This window comes from Hyperolius riggenbachi, chromosome 6 (assembly GCF_040937935.1).
Source record: "Hyperolius riggenbachi isolate aHypRig1 chromosome 6, aHypRig1.pri, whole genome shotgun sequence".
Taxonomy (NCBI): Eukaryota; Metazoa; Chordata; class Amphibia; order Anura; family Hyperoliidae; genus Hyperolius; species Hyperolius riggenbachi.
Window position 1 is genome coordinate 334,847,842 of NC_090651.1, and position 18,391 is coordinate 334,866,232.

The 18,391-nt window shown below is 43.0% G+C and overlaps 1 protein-coding gene across 1 annotated transcript in view; it reads left to right on the top strand.

Moving 5' to 3' along the window:
- Positions 1-18,391, top strand: part of LOC137522210 (fish-egg lectin-like) — a 65,003-nt gene that overhangs the window by 7,753 nt on the left and 38,859 nt on the right. Inside the window, exons 2-3 of the mRNA XM_068242241.1 lie at positions 4,835-5,068; positions 7,627-7,960. Coding sequence (XP_068098342.1) covers positions 4,835-5,068; positions 7,627-7,960 — 568 coding nt within the window. The remainder of the gene's footprint in view (positions 1-4,834; positions 5,069-7,626; positions 7,961-18,391) is intronic.

The window sequence follows — 18,391 nt, forward strand, 5'->3', positions numbered from 1 at the left end:
GCCCACCCTCTACTCTGTCCACTCGCCAATGTTTCTGTAACTCTCTCCCACCCTCCTCAATCCTCCTTATCCTCATTCTCCCTCTGCCCCCCCCCCCCCCCCGCCCTTTTGAAAAAAAGAAATCAGCAACATCTCAATCTAAATGTCTAATTTATCTTTAAATTATCATTGAGTTATTATCATTTATTTAAATGTTATAGCATGGACATTTTCTGCAGCACATTACAGAGTACACAGTCATGCCACTGACTGTCCTCAGAAGAGCTCACAATCTAATCCTGCCATAATCATAGTCTAATGTCCTATTATATTATTATTATTATTATTATTATTATTATTATTATTATTATTATTATTATGTATATAGCACTGACATCTTCTGAAGCACATTACAGAGCACAGTCATGCGACTGACTGTCCTCAGAGGAGCTCACAATCTAATCCTGCCATAGTCATAGTCTAATGTCCTATTATATTATGATTATTATTATTATTATTATTATTATTATTATGTATATAGCACTGACATCTTCTGAAGCACATTACAGAGCACAGTCATGCGACTGACTGTCCTCAGAGGAGCTCACAATCTAATCCTGCCATAGTCATAGTCTAATGTCCTATTATATTATGATTATTATGATTATTATTATTATTATTATTATTATTATTATGTATATAGCACTGACATCTTCTGAAGCACATTACAGAGCACAGTCATGCGACTGACTGTCCTCAGAGGAGCTCACAATCTAATCCTGCCATAGTCATAGTCTAATGTCCTATTATATTATGATTATTATTATTATTGTTATTATTATTATGTATATAGCACTGACATCTTCTGAAGCACATTACAGAGCACAGTCATGCGACTGACTGTCCTCAGAGGAGCTCACAATGTAATCCTACCATAGTCTTAGTGTCTTACCATATTATTATTATGTATTTACAGTAGCACTGACATCTTCTGCAGCACTTTACAGAGTACATAGCCATGTCACTGACATCTCCTCAGAGGAGCTCACACTCTAATCCTACCATAGCCATAATGTAATGTCCTACCATATTATTATTATGTATTTATATAGCACTGACATCTTCTGCAGTACTTTACAGAATACATAGTTATGTACTCATGTACTGACTGTCCTCAGAGAAGCTCACAAGCTAATATTACCATAGACATAGTCTAATGTCCTACCATATTATTATTATTATTACTAGCTGATGACCCGGTGTTGCCCGTGTTTGTATTTGGCTGGTGTTGGCTCCGCCCACTTTTTCTAACCCTACCACACAAACACTCAGTGACCAAGTTTGTGAGCTTTGGGGTCTTTGGCATCAATAAATAATTTGTATATTCCCATAGAAATTAAACAAATCTGATTGGCTGTTTGTGGCTCCGCCCATCTCCAGCATTTGAACCCCAATGACCAACTGTAGCAGGTTTGAGACATCCGCTATAAACAGTGTAAAAATGGCAGCAATTTAAATATCCCCCTTAAAAATCAACAGGTGGATTTTTATTGGCTCTTATGGGCTCCACCCATTTCCCAGAATATTAATCTCAGATCAATCAAAAAAGAAAAGACAACCCCTATATATACTATATACCGTATCAACAGGCAAGAGCAAGAATCAATGCAAAGGCAAAATAAAGGATCTGTACAAAAAGTTTATTGAAACCAACTACACATAAATTAAAAACATTTAAAACCGGGCCAGCCATCAATTAAGCCACAAAAAGGGCCCCAAGTATATAGCAGTAAAAGGGTAGCACCGTATATGTAAAAAAATAGCAAATTCTATTATATTGAAAGAACCAGTACTATCAAGAGCACTGCAAAAATAGATATCACCAGTATCACTGCAGTGCAAAGTAATGCAAAAAATATTAAATATAAAAAGAAAAGTACACTGTGTTGCAGATAGTTCGGGAGACACACAAGTCACCTGAAAATGATATAGCCTACCCCAAAACAGAGGATCCATGCAAAGTGCTAGTGCATAATACAAATATATGTGATTATACAGTGGCTTGCAAAAGTATTCGGCCCCTTGAAGTTTTCCACATTTTGTCACATTACTGCCACAAACATGAAACAATTTTATTGGAATTCCCCGTGAAAGACCAACACAAAGTTGTGTACACGTGAGAAGTGGAAGGAAAATCATACATCATTCCAAACATTTTTTACAAATAAATAACTGAAAAGTGTTGTGTGCGTAATTATTCCGCCCCCTTTGTTCTGAGTGCAGTATGTTGCCCATAGACATTGCCTGATGAGTGAATACTTTTGCAAGCCACTGTAAATGTGAACTTAACCCCAATATGAGGTAAGTATTAATACATGGGGGGAGGGAAAAAGGGGGACATAACAATTGCAACAATCCTGCATGAATATATAACTATGTGTAAAGCCATGTGACAACAAATATAGAGGCATAAAATACCTAGCTTTGACCAGCAATGACAATGTGTAACAAAGTGGGAGTGAGGGGGAGAAAAATAAAGGGGAAGATGGAAAAATGGTGGGAAAACAAAGTGACATGGTGGAGAAAAGACTCCAGCAAAAATGAAGTGGAGTTGGAGAGTGAGCAGAGGCTTAATAGTGTGGAGGAAAACGGCGCTTACCTAAATAATAGAGGTGTGAGGCTAGATGACGGCTGCCAGGGCACTCCTGTGCCCGTCCGACTAGTTCCGCTGAAGCTGCGTAAGGGACCCTTACCATTTTTTATTACATATACGGTGCTACCTTTTTACTGCTATATACTTGGGGCCCTTTTTGTGGCTTAATTGATGGCTGGCCCTGTTTTAAATGTTTTTAATTTATGTGTACTGTATATTCCGGCGTATAAGACGACTGAGTGTATAAGACGACCCCCCCAACTTTTTCAGTTAAAATATAGAGTTTGTGATATACTCACCGTATAAGACTACCCCTCTTCCAACGTACACCAAATAAGAAAAAAATTATATACTGGTGCTGTACTGTATGTGGTACCCAGTATATAACAGTATATAGTCAATTGACTGGTTGGATTGGTCAGCTCTCGCTTTCCCTAAGTGGATTGGTCAGCTCTCCTTGTCTACCTGTTTATCAGAGCAGTATGGAAGAATAGATTGTGCTGTGCCCATAAAACATGCCTCTTTCACCCCTTTGGCCCACCCTTGTATCCTATTTACCTCCCTCTCTGCCTCTCAGATCTCACACATATGCGCCTGCGCCGCTTCACTACAGTCTTCAGCAGCGAGATCTGAGAGGCAGTAACAGGATAGGGTGTATCACCCGGCATCAATGATACCTGGCGTATAAGACGACCCCCAACTTTTCAGAAGATTTTCAAGGGTTAAAAAGTAGTCTTATACGCAGGAATATACAGTAGTTGGTTTCAATAAACTTTTTGTACAGACCCTTATTTTGCTTTTGCATTGATTCTAGCTCTTGCCTGTTGATACGGTATTTAATATATATAGGGGTTGTCTTTTCTTTTTTGATTGATCTAGCCTACTATCAGGTCTCATGACCTACTTCCCCCATTTACATCTATATTTATATAATTCTGATAGCAACATTGATTGTCCAATTATGTCTGCTCATTCTTCTTTTGTTTTCAGAATATTAATCTCAGTCATCCAGTGACTATCTGGGCAAATTTTGAGAACCTTGCCAGTGTAAGAAGGGCTGCAGTTTATAGTTTCCCAGTGAAATTTGTTTTTGTCTCCGCCTACTTTTTGTAACCTTGACACACAGTCACTCAATGACCAAGTTTGTGAGCTTTGGGGTTCTTGGCATGAATAATTTGTATTTTCCCAGTGAAATGAAACAAATCTGATTGGCTGTTTGTGGCTCCACCCCTTTTTCTGCATTTAAACCACAGTGACCCAATGACCAACTGTACCAGGTTCCAGGCTTGTGCCATTAACAGTGCAAAAATGGCAGCAATTTTAATATTCCCCTTGAAAAACAACAGGCAAATTTTGATTAGCGTTTTAAAGGTCCCCCCACTTTTCTGAATATTAATCCCAGTCACACAGTGACCAACTGTGCAAAGTTTAAGAACCCTGCCATTAACAGTGAAGAAGGGCTGCAAATTACATTTTCCCAGGGAAATCTGTTTTTGACTGCACCCAGTCATATGTCCTACCATATTATTATTATGTATTTATATAGCGCTGACATATTCTGCAGCACATTACAGAGTACAGTCATGTGACTGACTGTCCTCAGAGGAGCTCACAATCTAATGCTACCATAGCCATAGTTTAATGTCCTACCATATTATTATTATTATGTATTTATATAGCACTGACATCTTTTGCAGCACTTTACAGAGTACATAGACATGTCACTGACTGTCCTCAGAGGAACTCACAATCTAATCCCTTCAATAGGTGCAGTCTAATGTCCTACCCTTTTATGTATTTCGATAACACTGGCAGCTTATGCAGCATGTTACAGTGTTCTGATGCTTAAGGTTGGGTATGTGTGCTCCGCCTCGGAGACATGGGCTGGGTAGACCCTAGACTGAAATTTCTCTGGTGGGCCCAAAGGGTCCCAGTCCGAACCTGGCCCCGGAGCTCTTCGGATCCTAGCAAGGCCCCTGATGTGAAACATGCCATTTACGTCGACTTCCATCACTGCCTATCTAACCCTTTCTACGCCAGACATTATGAGTCCGCTTGTATTGTCAGGTCCATAGCAGTCACGTGTTGTGCCATGTATACAGCTGTGTCCTTGGGTCCATTCTATTGTGCTCTTCTCAAATGTATTCTATCTACTCTTACATTAGTATGGTAATACATTTTTTTTCTATTAATTTATTTAAGATTATGAGTGTACATTGCTGCCGGGCAAACTGAAGCAGATTGATGCTGGCGCTGGTGAAGTATATGGCGTGAACAGTAATGATGATATTTTCCGTTGGACAAACACCACTTCACAATGGGTAAACATTGCTGGAAAGCTCAAACATGTGACTGTCGGTCGTGCTGGACTTTGGGGAGTCAACTCAGGTGGCAACGTTTACAGGTTTCAGAACGGCAACTGGTTCTTTGTAGCAGGTAAAAACAACAAATGTGATAAGGGTCCTCTGGGTAGTCTGTGTAGTGATTATGATTTAAAAACAGTAAACACAGTTGTTTGACAATAAATGGTTCAGTCAACCACCAACCATAAGTTAAAGAAACGTTGTTGTGTTATCATTCATGTTATATAAAAAATGGTCCCTGCATTTAGCGCAGATTATTGCCTCCAGCCATGGCCTTGTCCCTGCAGTGATCCCCAACCACCAGGCCAGCCCTATCAGCCAGCATCAGCAGGTGACAACGGCAACCCCCCCACTTCACTTTCTGAACAGTAATTTTATGAACAAGTGCCGCATTCAGCAAAACTTTTTTAAACAGGGCAAAGAAATAAAAACTACCGAATGCAGTATTCACAACCAAACGAGACACCGCTGGAAGTCGGGCAAAGGCCCGTGTGAACTGGCCCTTAAGGATGGGAATAAAGTTGAGAGTCAATTAAACATATTTTTCTGGAAAAAAAAACCCCATATATTTACACAGTACATCAGTCCTGAAAGAGGAACAAATGAGGAGGAAAGAGGGACTGGGCTCCCAAAGAGGGACTGTGCGAGTTTTGAATTAATGCAGGGGGGATCAAATATAAAATAGTAAAAGAGGGAAGGATTATCCCAGGGAAGGGAAAAGAAAGTGCCTTGATTACAGCAACTGAAGCAAAACAAAGATAAAGGGCAATACAAATGCCAATAAGGTGCACAAACAATATTAACAATAGTTAATCTTGTTAACTTGGAAAACAAGAGAAAGATGCAGACTGGAGATAAGAGGAGTGAGCAGCGCGGTATAATTACCCAGTGAGAGTATCAGCGGAACAGTGAGCAGTACTCCTGGCAAGCTTCACTTGATGAGAGACAGACACAGGCTGGAGAGCGAAAGGAGAGAGGGAGATCAAAGCAGCTGACTGAAGAGGGAAAGTTACCCAGAGAAGCGAAGCCGCTGATCAGCGAGTGCTGGCCAGGTTGAAGAGGACCCACGTGTCAGCTGAGGCAGACACCAGGAGCACAGTCTGACTGCGGCTGCTTGCAGCAATAGCACATTGCACAGCCAGCGGAATGATGCAGTATTTTCACCTTTTACTCCTGGTGGGGTGCTCGCCAAAATCGGGATGCTGCCTGCAGAGGTCGGGACCCAGGATAGAACGACCAAAAGCGGGAGAATCCTGCAAAAATCGGGACACTTGTAGCCTATGTGATAGGGCATGCTTAAAGCGGACCTGAGATGAAAAACCAACTATAACAAGTAACTTGTCTATATATCTTATCTAAAGTTTAGATAGTTTACACAGCAAATCTAGCTGCAAATGCAAACAGCTTTAATAGAAAATGATTATTTCTTCCTGTGATACAATGACAGCAGCCATGTTGTTTGTAAACATTACACAGAGGCAGGCTTATATGTATCTTGAGCACTCAGCCCAATTCCCCCTTCTCCTCCCTCCACCCCTTTGCCTCTTAAATCAATGGCTAGTAACACCTCCTCCTGCCCAGACTGAGCTCCCATGAGCCCTTGCTACTGCCAAGGCTCTCTGAAAACCTGTGGGCATGGTTTATTTAGTTTATAGGGAATTAGAGTATTAAAACCAAAACAAAAGAGTATTTGGCTTGAGGAATGCCCTATAAACAATAGGAAAGCAACACAATTATGCAATGTGTAAAAGTTCACCTCGGATCCACTTTAACTTAATGGTTCCCCAGAGGCTCCATTTGTCATAGGTTAAAGAGCAACAACCAATGTTATTTGTGGCAGAAAGCAAGACAAACTTCCCGCCCAACACTAGCTGGATGTCTAAAGGCTGATAAACACACTGCAGTTTTTATGCGAGACTTATCATTTGATCATTTTCAGCATTTTCAGGAAGACTGACAAAGAGCCTCCATAAGTAATTGGGGGGGGGGGGGGGGGGGATGTGCTATTTTGGCTGGTGCTCAAGCAACCGGCAAGCACATGTATCTGGCATCAGCTGATCCCCGCCGGTGCCGGATAACGGGAACTTTGCTGTATAGAGTTTAAAGGGAACCTTAACTGAACGGGGGGTAAAGAGTTTCACTTACCTGGGGCTATTACCAGCCCCCTGCAGCAGTCCTGTGCCCTCGGAGCCGCTCTGGAATCCTCCGGTCCCCCGCTGTCACTTTGTTTCGTTTTTGACGACTCACCAGTCGGCCGGCCGCCATGCGTATTATTGGACGCATTCCCTACTGCAATTAGCGCTGTTGCGGACCGCAACACGTACAAAAATACGCGTCGCCACATATCTACGCGTGCGGTCCGCAACAACGCTAACTGCAGTAGGGAATGCGTCCAATAATACGCATGGCGGCCGGCGACTGGTGAGTCGTCAAAAACGAAACTAAGTGACAGCGGGGGACCGGAGGATTCCAGAGTGGCTCCGAGGGCACAGGACTGATGCAGGGGGCTGGAAATAGCCCCAAGTAATTGAAACTCTTTACAGTTTAGTTAAGGTTCCCTTTAATCCCAGTTTAAGAACACACTTATCAGTATTTTAAATCAATGTTCTCTTTTTCCCCCCTTATCTGCAGGTAGCATGAAGCAGGTGGATGCTGGTGGTCCAAAGTTTCTAGCTGGAGTGAATTCTACTGACTTTATCTTCTGCTTAAGGCGAAGCTGCACTATGTCAGGCCAATCTGATGTTTCCTTCACCCTGATAGATGGAAAATTAATATATTACAGCTGCGGAAGTTTAGGTTGCTGGGGAGTTAATGCGGGCAACATGATCTACTACCGCAATAACATTACCCCAACATTCTGCCAAGGAAATGGCTGGCAACTGGTAACGGGAAGTCTGGTCATGCTGGAGGTTGGCTCAGATAATGCCGTGTATGGAGTCAATTCATTAGGAAAAGTTTACAGAAGGTACATTCTTTTACATTTGAGTGTGTGAACTGGGAAGTAGATAAGACACTAACTGCTCCACTGCACTACTCTGCATAGGAGGAAGGAGGGAGCCACCTAGTGACCAGAATTGTTATGAGGAGGGATGGAATGAAGGCTGGCTAGGCTACATAAGTTAAAGTGAACCCGAAGTGAGAGTGATATGGAGGCTGCCATATTTGTTTCCTTTATACAATATCAGTTGCCTGGCAGCCCTGCTCATCCATTTGGCTGCAGTACAGGCTGCAAGCATGCAGCTAATCTTGTCAGTTCTGACAATATTGTAAGAAACACCTTATTTGCATATGCTTGTTCAGGGTGGATGGCTGACAGTATTAGAGGCAGAGGACTAGCAGTAGTGATATCACAAACTTGAAATTTTTGGTCCACAAAGGCAAATTTGCTGCAAACGTTTGCGAACTAGCAAACCGCCATAAACTTCAATGACGAATTCTAAAACCTATAGGGACTGTTTCTGGCCACAAAAAATTGATGGCTGTTTCAAGGGGCCTAGCACCTGGGCAGGGGCATGCCAAAGGGGGATCCATGGCAAAAGTCCCATGGAAAATTATGTAGTTGACGTCAGTGCCGGCCTTAGGTTTCAAAGCGCCCTGAGCAGAACCAGATTTTGGTGCCCCCCCAAATTCATCCTCTTCGCGTGTGAGCGCACCACACACATACACTAATGGGGGGGGGGATCTGCTGCCTAAATACACTAAAAGGGGATCTGCGACTGTAAGACTAGTAGCCTAAGCCTATATACACTAAAGGGGGTATCTGCCTACAGTAAAGGTTAGATAGGTAGCTGCCACCAGTATAGATTAGATAGGTAGCTGCCCCCCCAGTACAGGTTAGATAGGTAGCTGCCCCCCCCCCCCCCAGTATAGGTTAGATAGGTAGCTGCCCCCCCCCCCCAGTATAGGTTAGATAGATAGGTGCCCCCAGTATAGATTAGATAGGTAGGTGCCCCCAGTATATATTAGATAGGTAGCTGCCCCCCCCAGTATAGGCTAGATAGGTAGGTGCCCCCAGTATAGATTAGATAGGTAGGTGCCCCCAGTATAGATTAGATAGGTAGGTGCCCCCAGTATAGATTAGATAGGTAGGTGCCCCCAGTATAGATTAGATTAGGTAGCTGCCCCCCAGTATAGATTAGATAGGTAGCTGCCCCCCCAGTATAGGCTAGATAGGTAGGTGCCCCCAGTATAAATTAGGTAGGTAGGTGCCCCCCCTCCCCTCATAGTGGAGGGGTAGCCGCGGGGAGGGCAGCCCGACCTCTCCCTCCCTTCCTCTCCGGGCCACCCTCCGTGCTCCCTCCTCCGATGCAGACTGCAGCATAGCCAGAGAGAACATCTCACCTCCCTGGTTCCGATCGCCGGCGCCTCTCACGGTGTATCACTTGCCGCTGGTCTCCTCTTGTACATTGTCACTGATACACAGTAAACTTCCTGCTAAGCAGGAAGTTTAGTGTGCATCAGTGACAATGTACAAGAGGAGACCAGCGGCAAGTGAGAGGCGCCGGCGATCGGAACCAGGGAGGTGAGTTGTTCTCACTGCTGCAGTCTGCACTCTGCAGGGGGGAGCACGGAGAGCGCCCGGAGAGGAGGGAGGGAGAGGACGGGCTGCTCTCCCCGCGGCTCCCCCCTCCATCACGGTGGGCATCATTCATGTTTGCCCCTTATCACCTCCAGCAGGGGGGGGGGCGGAGCGAGACGGACACAGCCGGGGCGCAGCTTGCCAGCTTGAAGCTTCCAAATTAAAACACGTGCGGCCAGGCGGCAGGAGCGCCCCCTGGAAGCCGGCGCCCTGAGCGATCGCACAGAGTAGAGTACTTAGACATGTCACATCAAACTCAAAGTGACAGGTGCCCCGCCCCTTTTTCACACCCTTCCCCCGCCCCTTTTTCACACCCTTTCCCCGCCCCTTTGTCACACTCTTGCCCCAGCCCACACAGTGAAACACCGCCCCACCATATATTAAGCATGACTGACAGGCAAAGCACAAGCAGGCAAATGCCTTCTACCAAAGAAATTTTGAGAAAGCATTAAAAGGTTTATGTGTTTATTGAATATAAGACTTAATAGTAATTGTGGTCATAGCATACAATTGTAAAATATAATTTTCAACACTTTTTCACACCCTTTCCCCACACCTTTTTCACACTCTTGCCCCACACCTTTTTCACACTCTTGTCCCGCCCCCAATGACTAATGACCCCTTTACAGAGATCTCCACCTCCATGTTACCCCAAAACGTGTTATTTGACATTATTTTATCTGTAGTTTTATTATGTTCGTATTAACACCTTAGCACCCCCACCTTGGATAGTTTTCATGAGACATGAACTGTTAATTAATAAAATAAGACACGGTAAAAGGTTTATGTGTTTATTGAATATAAGGCTTAATAGTAATTGTGGTCATAGCATACGATTGTAAAATATAATTTTCAACATTTTTTATACACACCACTCAAAATATTCTTTATATACATTGAACAAAATATAATTTTATTTCCGTACATGTTTTATAAATGCGTTGTTCAAATTTAAAAGATAACTTCTAGTATTCGTTATACACAATAAGCAAAATATGCAAAGCAACATTTTATCCCAGTACATATATCGCTCAAAGTATCTCATTTCTGTACGGGGCAATCCTTTTAATTTAAGTCCGTTCATCAAAAGAATTAGAGCGTTAGCCATTGTGTTTGCAGCATTGGAAGTACTCTTTTTTTAGGTAACAAAATCCCCTGTGTTAGTCCTGGTGATGGAATAAGCATCCTGCGACTGACAGGTGTATGAGGCGTTGCGGGTGATTCGCCGTGCAGCTGTTTTTTGAGGCTGTCGAGCAGGTCTCTTGTCCTTGTGTTACCAACCACGGTAGAGGGGACATTTAATTCAGCCATAGCATCCATAAATATTTTCCAACCAGGAGGTGTTTTACTTGCGGCCATAGCATGACTCTGGGTCGCACTGCGGACTAGATCTACCATGTTTGATCCAGGTACAGTTTGGCCTTTGTAAACAAATTCACCCCTCGCATTCCACATAGCCAAATCATCTGATTGTAACAGTTTGTTTAACAATAGCTCAGCATTTTTCTTAAAGCGGTCATTAACAAGATTAAGAATTTCAACAATATCTTTGTCTCTGTTATCATAAATATTTGTCATTTGCTTCTGATCAGATGTGGGCGGCATTATCAATGTTAAAGAAGCTGCTTCTTTACCATCCTGTCTGGCAAATACCAAGTACCTCTGTAGCACAGCTGTGTATCTCTTAATTTTTTCATCATCAGGTATGTCATTCCTGCGCAAAATTTCACTAATTTCTGCATCTAAACGGTGCGTAACAGACTGGCGAATGTCGGTGGTGTTTGGAGAAGGTCTCTTTATTTTATCTAGCTCTTGTTTGGACACCAAGAACATTTTCTCAGCCTGCTCCATCACTAACCACCAACGCTGTTAGCAATCAGCCCTGTTATTAAGGGAATTGCAAAGCCGAGGAGCGGTCCTATAAACCCACCAGACTGGTTCACAAGACGTTTCTTGGTTTTAATGGGGAATGTTTTATCGCTCAACTTCTTTATAGCGCGGCGCCACTTTTTAAGTATATTTTTTTGACGCTCTTTCAGGGGTATCTTTCCTTTTAAAATGTTGAGCGCGATTTCACCAATAGCTGAAATCAAATCGTTACTGGCATTACGTAAAATTGATTTTCGGACCGCTGGTTTTGCTTTCACCAGAGCTTTTAAAATGGTCCAGTTTCTGCGTAATCTGTTAGACATCTTACAGCTGTGTATGCCCGGCCAAGAATGACAAGGATGATGGAAAAATTACTTTTTAGAGCCCTGCTTTTTGTACAAATATACAGCCGGTAGGTCCGGTGGGAACAGACCAGATCTTAAGCGGAGTTCCTCCGGAGTATCCGACCGTAAATCTACCAATAAGTAGCCGTAAGGCGGGTGTGTGGCATCTTCAAAAGCCTCTAAAAAGAAACGTATTTTACCAGGGTACATTTGTCTAGCTAGCGTGGTGATTTGTAATTTATCACGCGGGTTTTTAAAAAGAACCATATATTTAGTGTTCAGATTTATGGTCCTGCTTTTTTTACCCTGGCAAAAAACATTTTGGACAAGATACATTATGCTCAGGTTTCTGTGATGAACATACTTGGTAAATGCCTGCTGTATTTCAAGGTTTTCACAAGCCGCTTCCATGAGATCATCAACAACTGCCAAATTTACCTTGTCAGGTGGGAACAGATCTTCGTCTGTAAAAGTAGGCGGTAACCCTTCAACAAATTTGATGTGTAAAAACAAACGAGAGAGGTCATCATACAGTTTTTGCCAACATGCATAAAACCAAACAACATTTTCAGGTTTGTGCGACATAAGTGTGTCGGAGTGTAATAAGAGCTGTTTTACAAAATAACTCTTTCCAGAATTGGAGGGGCCGGCCAAAATGCATGAGAAAGGGTGTTGAATCCGTGGGTCCATAACTATGTGTTTCAGTAGCCAAAAGGCAGTGTGGTATAGTCATTTACCAGTTGTCTTTTTGTGTAAACGCACTTCTGTGTTTTGCGTAGAGGCCTTGTCTCTATGCGCCAAAGCTTCTTATTTCTGACAATACCAGGCTGTTCTATGCCTATTCTTTTCTGCGTCTTAGAGTCTGAATTGCCCAGATAAAATAAAGAGACCTTCTCCAAACACCACCGACATTCGCCAGTCTGTTACGCACCGTTTAGATGCAGAAATTAGTGAAATTTTGCGCAGGAATGACATACCTGATGATGAAAAAATTAAGAGATACACAGCTGTGCTACAGAGGTACTTGGTATTTGCCAGACAGGATGGTAAAGAAGCAGCTTCTTTAACATTGATAATGCCGCCCACATCTGATCAGAAGCAAATGACAAATATTTATGATAACAGAGACAAAGATATTGTTGAAATTCTTAATCTTGTTAATGACCGCTTTAAGAAAAATGCTGAGCTATTGTTAAACAAACTGTTACAATCAGATGATTTGGCTATGTGGAATGCAAGGGGGTGAATTTGTTTACAAAGGCCAAACTGTACCTGGATCAAACATGGTAGATCTAGTCCGCAGTGCGACCCAGAGTCATGCTATGGCCGCAAGTAAAACACCTCCTGGTTGGAAAATATTTATGGATGCTATGGCTGAATTAAATGTCCCCTCTACCGTGGTTGGTAACACAAGGACAAGAGACCTGCTCGACAGCCTCAAAAAACAGCTGCACGGCGAATCACCCGCAACGCCTCATACACCTGTCAGTCGCAGGATGCTTATTCCATCACCAGGACTAACACAGGGGATTTTGTTACCTAAAAAAAGAGTACTTCCAATGCTGCAAACACAATGGCTAACGCTCTAATTCTTTTGATGAACGGACTTAAATTAAAAGGATTGTCCCGTACAGAAATTAGATACTTTGAGCGATATATGTACTGGGATAAAATGTTGCTTTGCTTTGCTACACTTGTGCTTTGAATTCCCATCCAGACATCTGCAACCACACAGACGAACAACGTTCCCTGACAGGGACGTGGTTAGAGATGAGCGTAATGACCTAATTACGATTTTGCGAAATTTCGCGTAATTAGTGTAATTACGATTATGGCCGTAAGTACATAATCGTAATGAAGAAGGATTTCGCGAAATTTCGCGTAAGCGTAATTTTCGCTTAATTTTCGCATTACAGTCGTATCATGCCGTAATTTCGCATTAAACGCTACCGTAATTTCGCGTTAAACCATAACGCTCCGTATAATATAAAAAAGCCGCCGATTTTAAGGGTTAATAGCAAAGCCCCCTTAAATGCTAAGAGCCTCAAATTTGGAGAATATATTAAGGAGATCAGGAGGAATAAGAGGAAAATTTTTTTTTTCAAAAAGACCTTATAGTTTTTGAGAAAATCGATGTTAAAGTTTCAAAGGAAAAATGTAAACATTTAAAAACCCGCCGACTTTAACGGTTAATAGCAAAGCCTGCTTAAAGTTTAGGAACACCAAATTCCCAGGGTATATTAAGGGGATCAGTGGGAATAAGAGGAAAAATTTTTTTTTCAAAAAGACCTTATAGTTTTTGAGAAAATCGATTTTTAAGTTTCAAGGGCGAAAATGTCTTTTAAATGCGGAAAATGTCAGTTTTTTTTGCACAGGTAACAATAGTGTATTATTTTCATAGATTCCCCCAAGTGGGAAGAGTTTTACGTACTTCGTTCTGAGTGTGGGAAATATAAAAAAAAAACGACGTGGGGTCCCCCCTCCCAGACCTCTTTAACCCCTTGTCCCCCATGCAGGCTGGGATAGCCAGAATGCGGAGCACCGGCCGCGTGGGGCTCCGCACCCTGACTATACCAGCCCGCATGGTCCATGGATTGGGGGGTCTCGGAAGGGGAGGGGCAGCCAAGCTTTCCCCTCCCCCTCCGAGCCCTTGTCCAATCCAAGGACAAGGGGCTCTTCTCCACCTCCGATGGGCGGTGGAGGTGGAGGCCGCGATTTCCTGGGTGGGGGGTTCATGGTGGAATCTGGGAGTCCCCTTTAAAAAGGGGTCCCCCAGATGCCCACCCCCCTCCCAGGAGAAATGAGTATAGAGGTACTTGTAGTACCCCTTACCCATTTCCTTTAAGAGTTAAAAGTAAATAAACACACAAACACATAGAAAAAGTATTTTAATTGAACAAAAAACATAACCACGAAAAAAGTCCTTTAATATTCTTAATTAACCATTAATACTTACCTGTCCCTTTAAATAAATGATCCCACGCAATATCCTCGGAAATGTTCTATCAGTTACAATGTAACAAAGTTATTATGTAACAACTTTGTTACATTGTAACTACGCCGCACCCGACGCCACTCGCCGCTCAGCCGCCGCATACGCGTCCGTGCAGGACGCTAAGTCCCTGCAGCTCCCGCTGTCCACCCCGCCCACATCTGTCACCCACATGTCACCCACATGTGGGTGACATGTGGGTGACATGTGGGAGAGGCGGGGAGGGCAGCGGAGCCGGCGGGGACTTAGCGTCCTGCACGGACCCGACAGAGCTCTGAGCTATATAGCTCAGAGCTCTGAGAAGCATCTTTGTATTTGGGCTCCAAGGAGCCCCATTGGTCCTTAGCAGACCAATGGGGTTCCTTCAAATCAGAAGGAACCCCATTGGTCTGCTAAGGACCAATGGGGCTCCTTGGAGCCCAAATACAAAGATGCTTTCGAGAGCTCTGAGCTATAGCTCAGAGCTCTGTCGGGTCCTGCAGCGCAGACGCGGCGGCGGCGGTGAGTGACGTCGGGTGCGGCGTAGTTACAATGTAACAAAGTTGTTATATTGTAATAACTTTGTTACATTGTAACTGATAGAACATTTCCGAGGATATTGCGTGGGATCATTTATTTAAAGGGACAGGTAAGTATTAATGGTTAATTAAGAATATTAAAGGACTTTTTTCGTGGTTATGTTTTTTGTTCAATTAAAATACTTTTTCTATGTGTTTGTGTGTTTATTTACTTTTAACTCTTAAAGGAAATGGGTAAGGGGTACTACAAGTACCTCTATACTCATTTCTCCTGGGAGGGGGGTGGGCATCTGGGGGACCCCTTTTTAAAGGGGGCTCCCAGATTCCACCATGAACCCCCCACCCAGGAAATCGCGGCCTCCACCTCCACCGCCCATCGGAGGTGGAGAAGAGCCCCTTGTCCTTGGATTGGACAAGGGCTCGGAGGGGGAGGGGAAAGCTTGGCTGCCCCTCCCCTTCCGAGACCCCCCAATCCATGGACCATGCGGGCTGGTATAGTCAGGGTGCGGAGCCCCACGCGGCCGGTGCTCCGCATTCTGGCTATCCCAGCCTGCATGGGGGACAAGGGGTTAAAGAGGTCTGGGAGGGGGGACCCCACGTCGTTTTTTTTTTATATTTCCCACACTCAGAACGAAGTAAGTAAAACTCTTCCCACTTGGGGGAATCTATGAAAATAATACACTATTGTTACCTGTGCAAAAAAAACTGACATTTTCCGCATTTAAAAGACATTTTTGCCCTTGAAACTTAAAAATCGATTTTCTCAAAAACTATAAGGTCTTTTTGAAAAAAAAATTTTTCCTCTTATTCCCACTGATCCCCTTAATATACCCTGGGAATTTGGTGTTCCTAAACTTTAAGCAGGCTTTGCTATTAACCGTTAAAGTCGGCGGGTTTTTAAATGTATACATTTTTACTTTGAAACTTTAACATCGATTTTCTCAAAAACTATAAGGTCTTTTTGAAAAAAAAAATTTTCCTCTTATTCCTCCTGATCTCCTTAATATATTCTCCAAATTTGAGGCTCTTAGCATTTAAGGGGGCTTTGCTATTAACCCTTAAAGTCGGCGGCTTTTTTATATTATACGGAGCGTTACGGTTTAACGCGAAATTACGGTAGCGTTTAATGCGAAATTACGGCATGAACGAAACGCGAAATTTCGCATTGAAAATTACGCTTACGGTATTTTCAATTACGATTTTAATGGCAATTTTGCTACGCTAATTTCGCATCGTAATCGCAAATTTCGCATGCGTAATTATAGTAATGCGAAATTACGAAAATTTCAGCTCAACTCTAGACGTGGTGCACTGTAGAGCTCATTTTAGCTGTAGAGAAGGGTTATAGGATTGCAACTGTTTATGAGATCTGGCACTTCCCAAACACCACAGATGAGCTGTTTGCCCCATACATAAAACTACACCTCAGGGATAAGCAAGAGGCTTCTGGTTATCCCAGCTGGTGTAAAAACGATGCTGACAAAAAGCAATACATTGACTCGTTTTATGAAAAAGAGGGTGTTTGCCTACGAGCTGATGAAATAGCGGTGAACCCCGCTAAAAGACAGATATCCAAACTTTTCCTGAATTCTTTGTGGGGTAAATTCGGTCAAAGGTCAAACCTGCCGCGCACCAGCATCGTTTCAGATCCTGATGAACTTTTCAAGCTGGCATTTTTACCGTGCCATGAGCTGTCTGAGGTAAATTTTATCACTGATGAGACAGCTGTGGCCAATTGGAAATATACCAAAGACCGCTATACCGCCAACAAAAACACTAACATCTTTATAGCCTGTTTTACCACAGCTTATGCCAGATTGGAACTGTATCAATTACTGGACAGACTGCAAGAACGTGTTCTTTACCACGACACAGACTCTGTCATTTTTGTAAGTAAAGAGGGTGAGTGGAACCCTCCGTTGGGTGATTTTCTTGGGGAATTGACTAGCGAAGTGGATGATGATACATACATTACAGAGTTTGTCTCTGCGGGCCCCAAGACCTACGGCTACAAATTAAATACTGGGAAAACGGTCTTGAAAGTTAAGGGTATAACGCTCAATGTGGCTAACGCACAGGTTATTAATTTTGACAGCTTGAAAGATCTTGTGTTGGATTACCCGGGCAATTCAGACTCTAAGACGCAGAAAAGAATAGGCATAGAACAGCCTGGTATTGTCAGAAATAAGAAGCTTTGGCGCATAGAGACAAGGCCTCTACGCAAAACACAGAAGTGCGTTTACACAAAAAGAGAACTGGTAAATGACTATACCACACTGCCTTTTGGCTACTGAAACACATAGTTATGGACCCACGGATTCAACACCCTTTCTCATGCATTTTGGCCGGCCCCTCCAATTCTGGAAAGAGTTATTTTGTAAAACAGCTCTTATTACACTCCGACACACTTATGTCGCACAAACCTGAAAATGTTGTTTGGTTTTATGCATGTTGGCAAAAACTGTATGATGACCTCTCTCGTTTGTTTTCACACATCAAATTTGTTGAAGGGTTACCGCCTACTTTTACAGACGAAGATCTGTTCCCACCTGACAAGGTAAATTTGGCAGTTGTTGATGATCTCATGGAAGCGGCTTGTGAAAACCTTGAAATACAGCAGGCATTTACCAAGTATGTTCATCACAGAAACCTGAGCATAATGTATCTTGTCCAAAATGTTTTTTGCCAGGGTAAAAAAAGCAGGACCATAAATCTGAACACTAAATATATGGTTCTTTTTAAAAACCCGCGTGATAAATTACAAATCACCACGCTAGCTAGACAAATGTACCCTGGTAAAATACGTTTCTTTTTAGAGGCTTTTGAAGATGCCACACACCCGCCTTACGGCTACTTATTGGTAGATTTACGGTCGGATACTACGGAGGAACTCCGCTTAAGATCTGGTCTGTTCCCACCGGACCTACCGGCTGTATATTTGTACAAAAAGCAGGGCTCTAAAAAGTAATTTTTCCATCATCCTTGTCATTCTTGGCCGGGCATACACAGCTGTAAGATGTCTAACAGATTACGCAGAAACTGGACCATTTTAAAAGCTCTGGTGAAAGCAAAACCAGCGGTCCGAAAATCAATT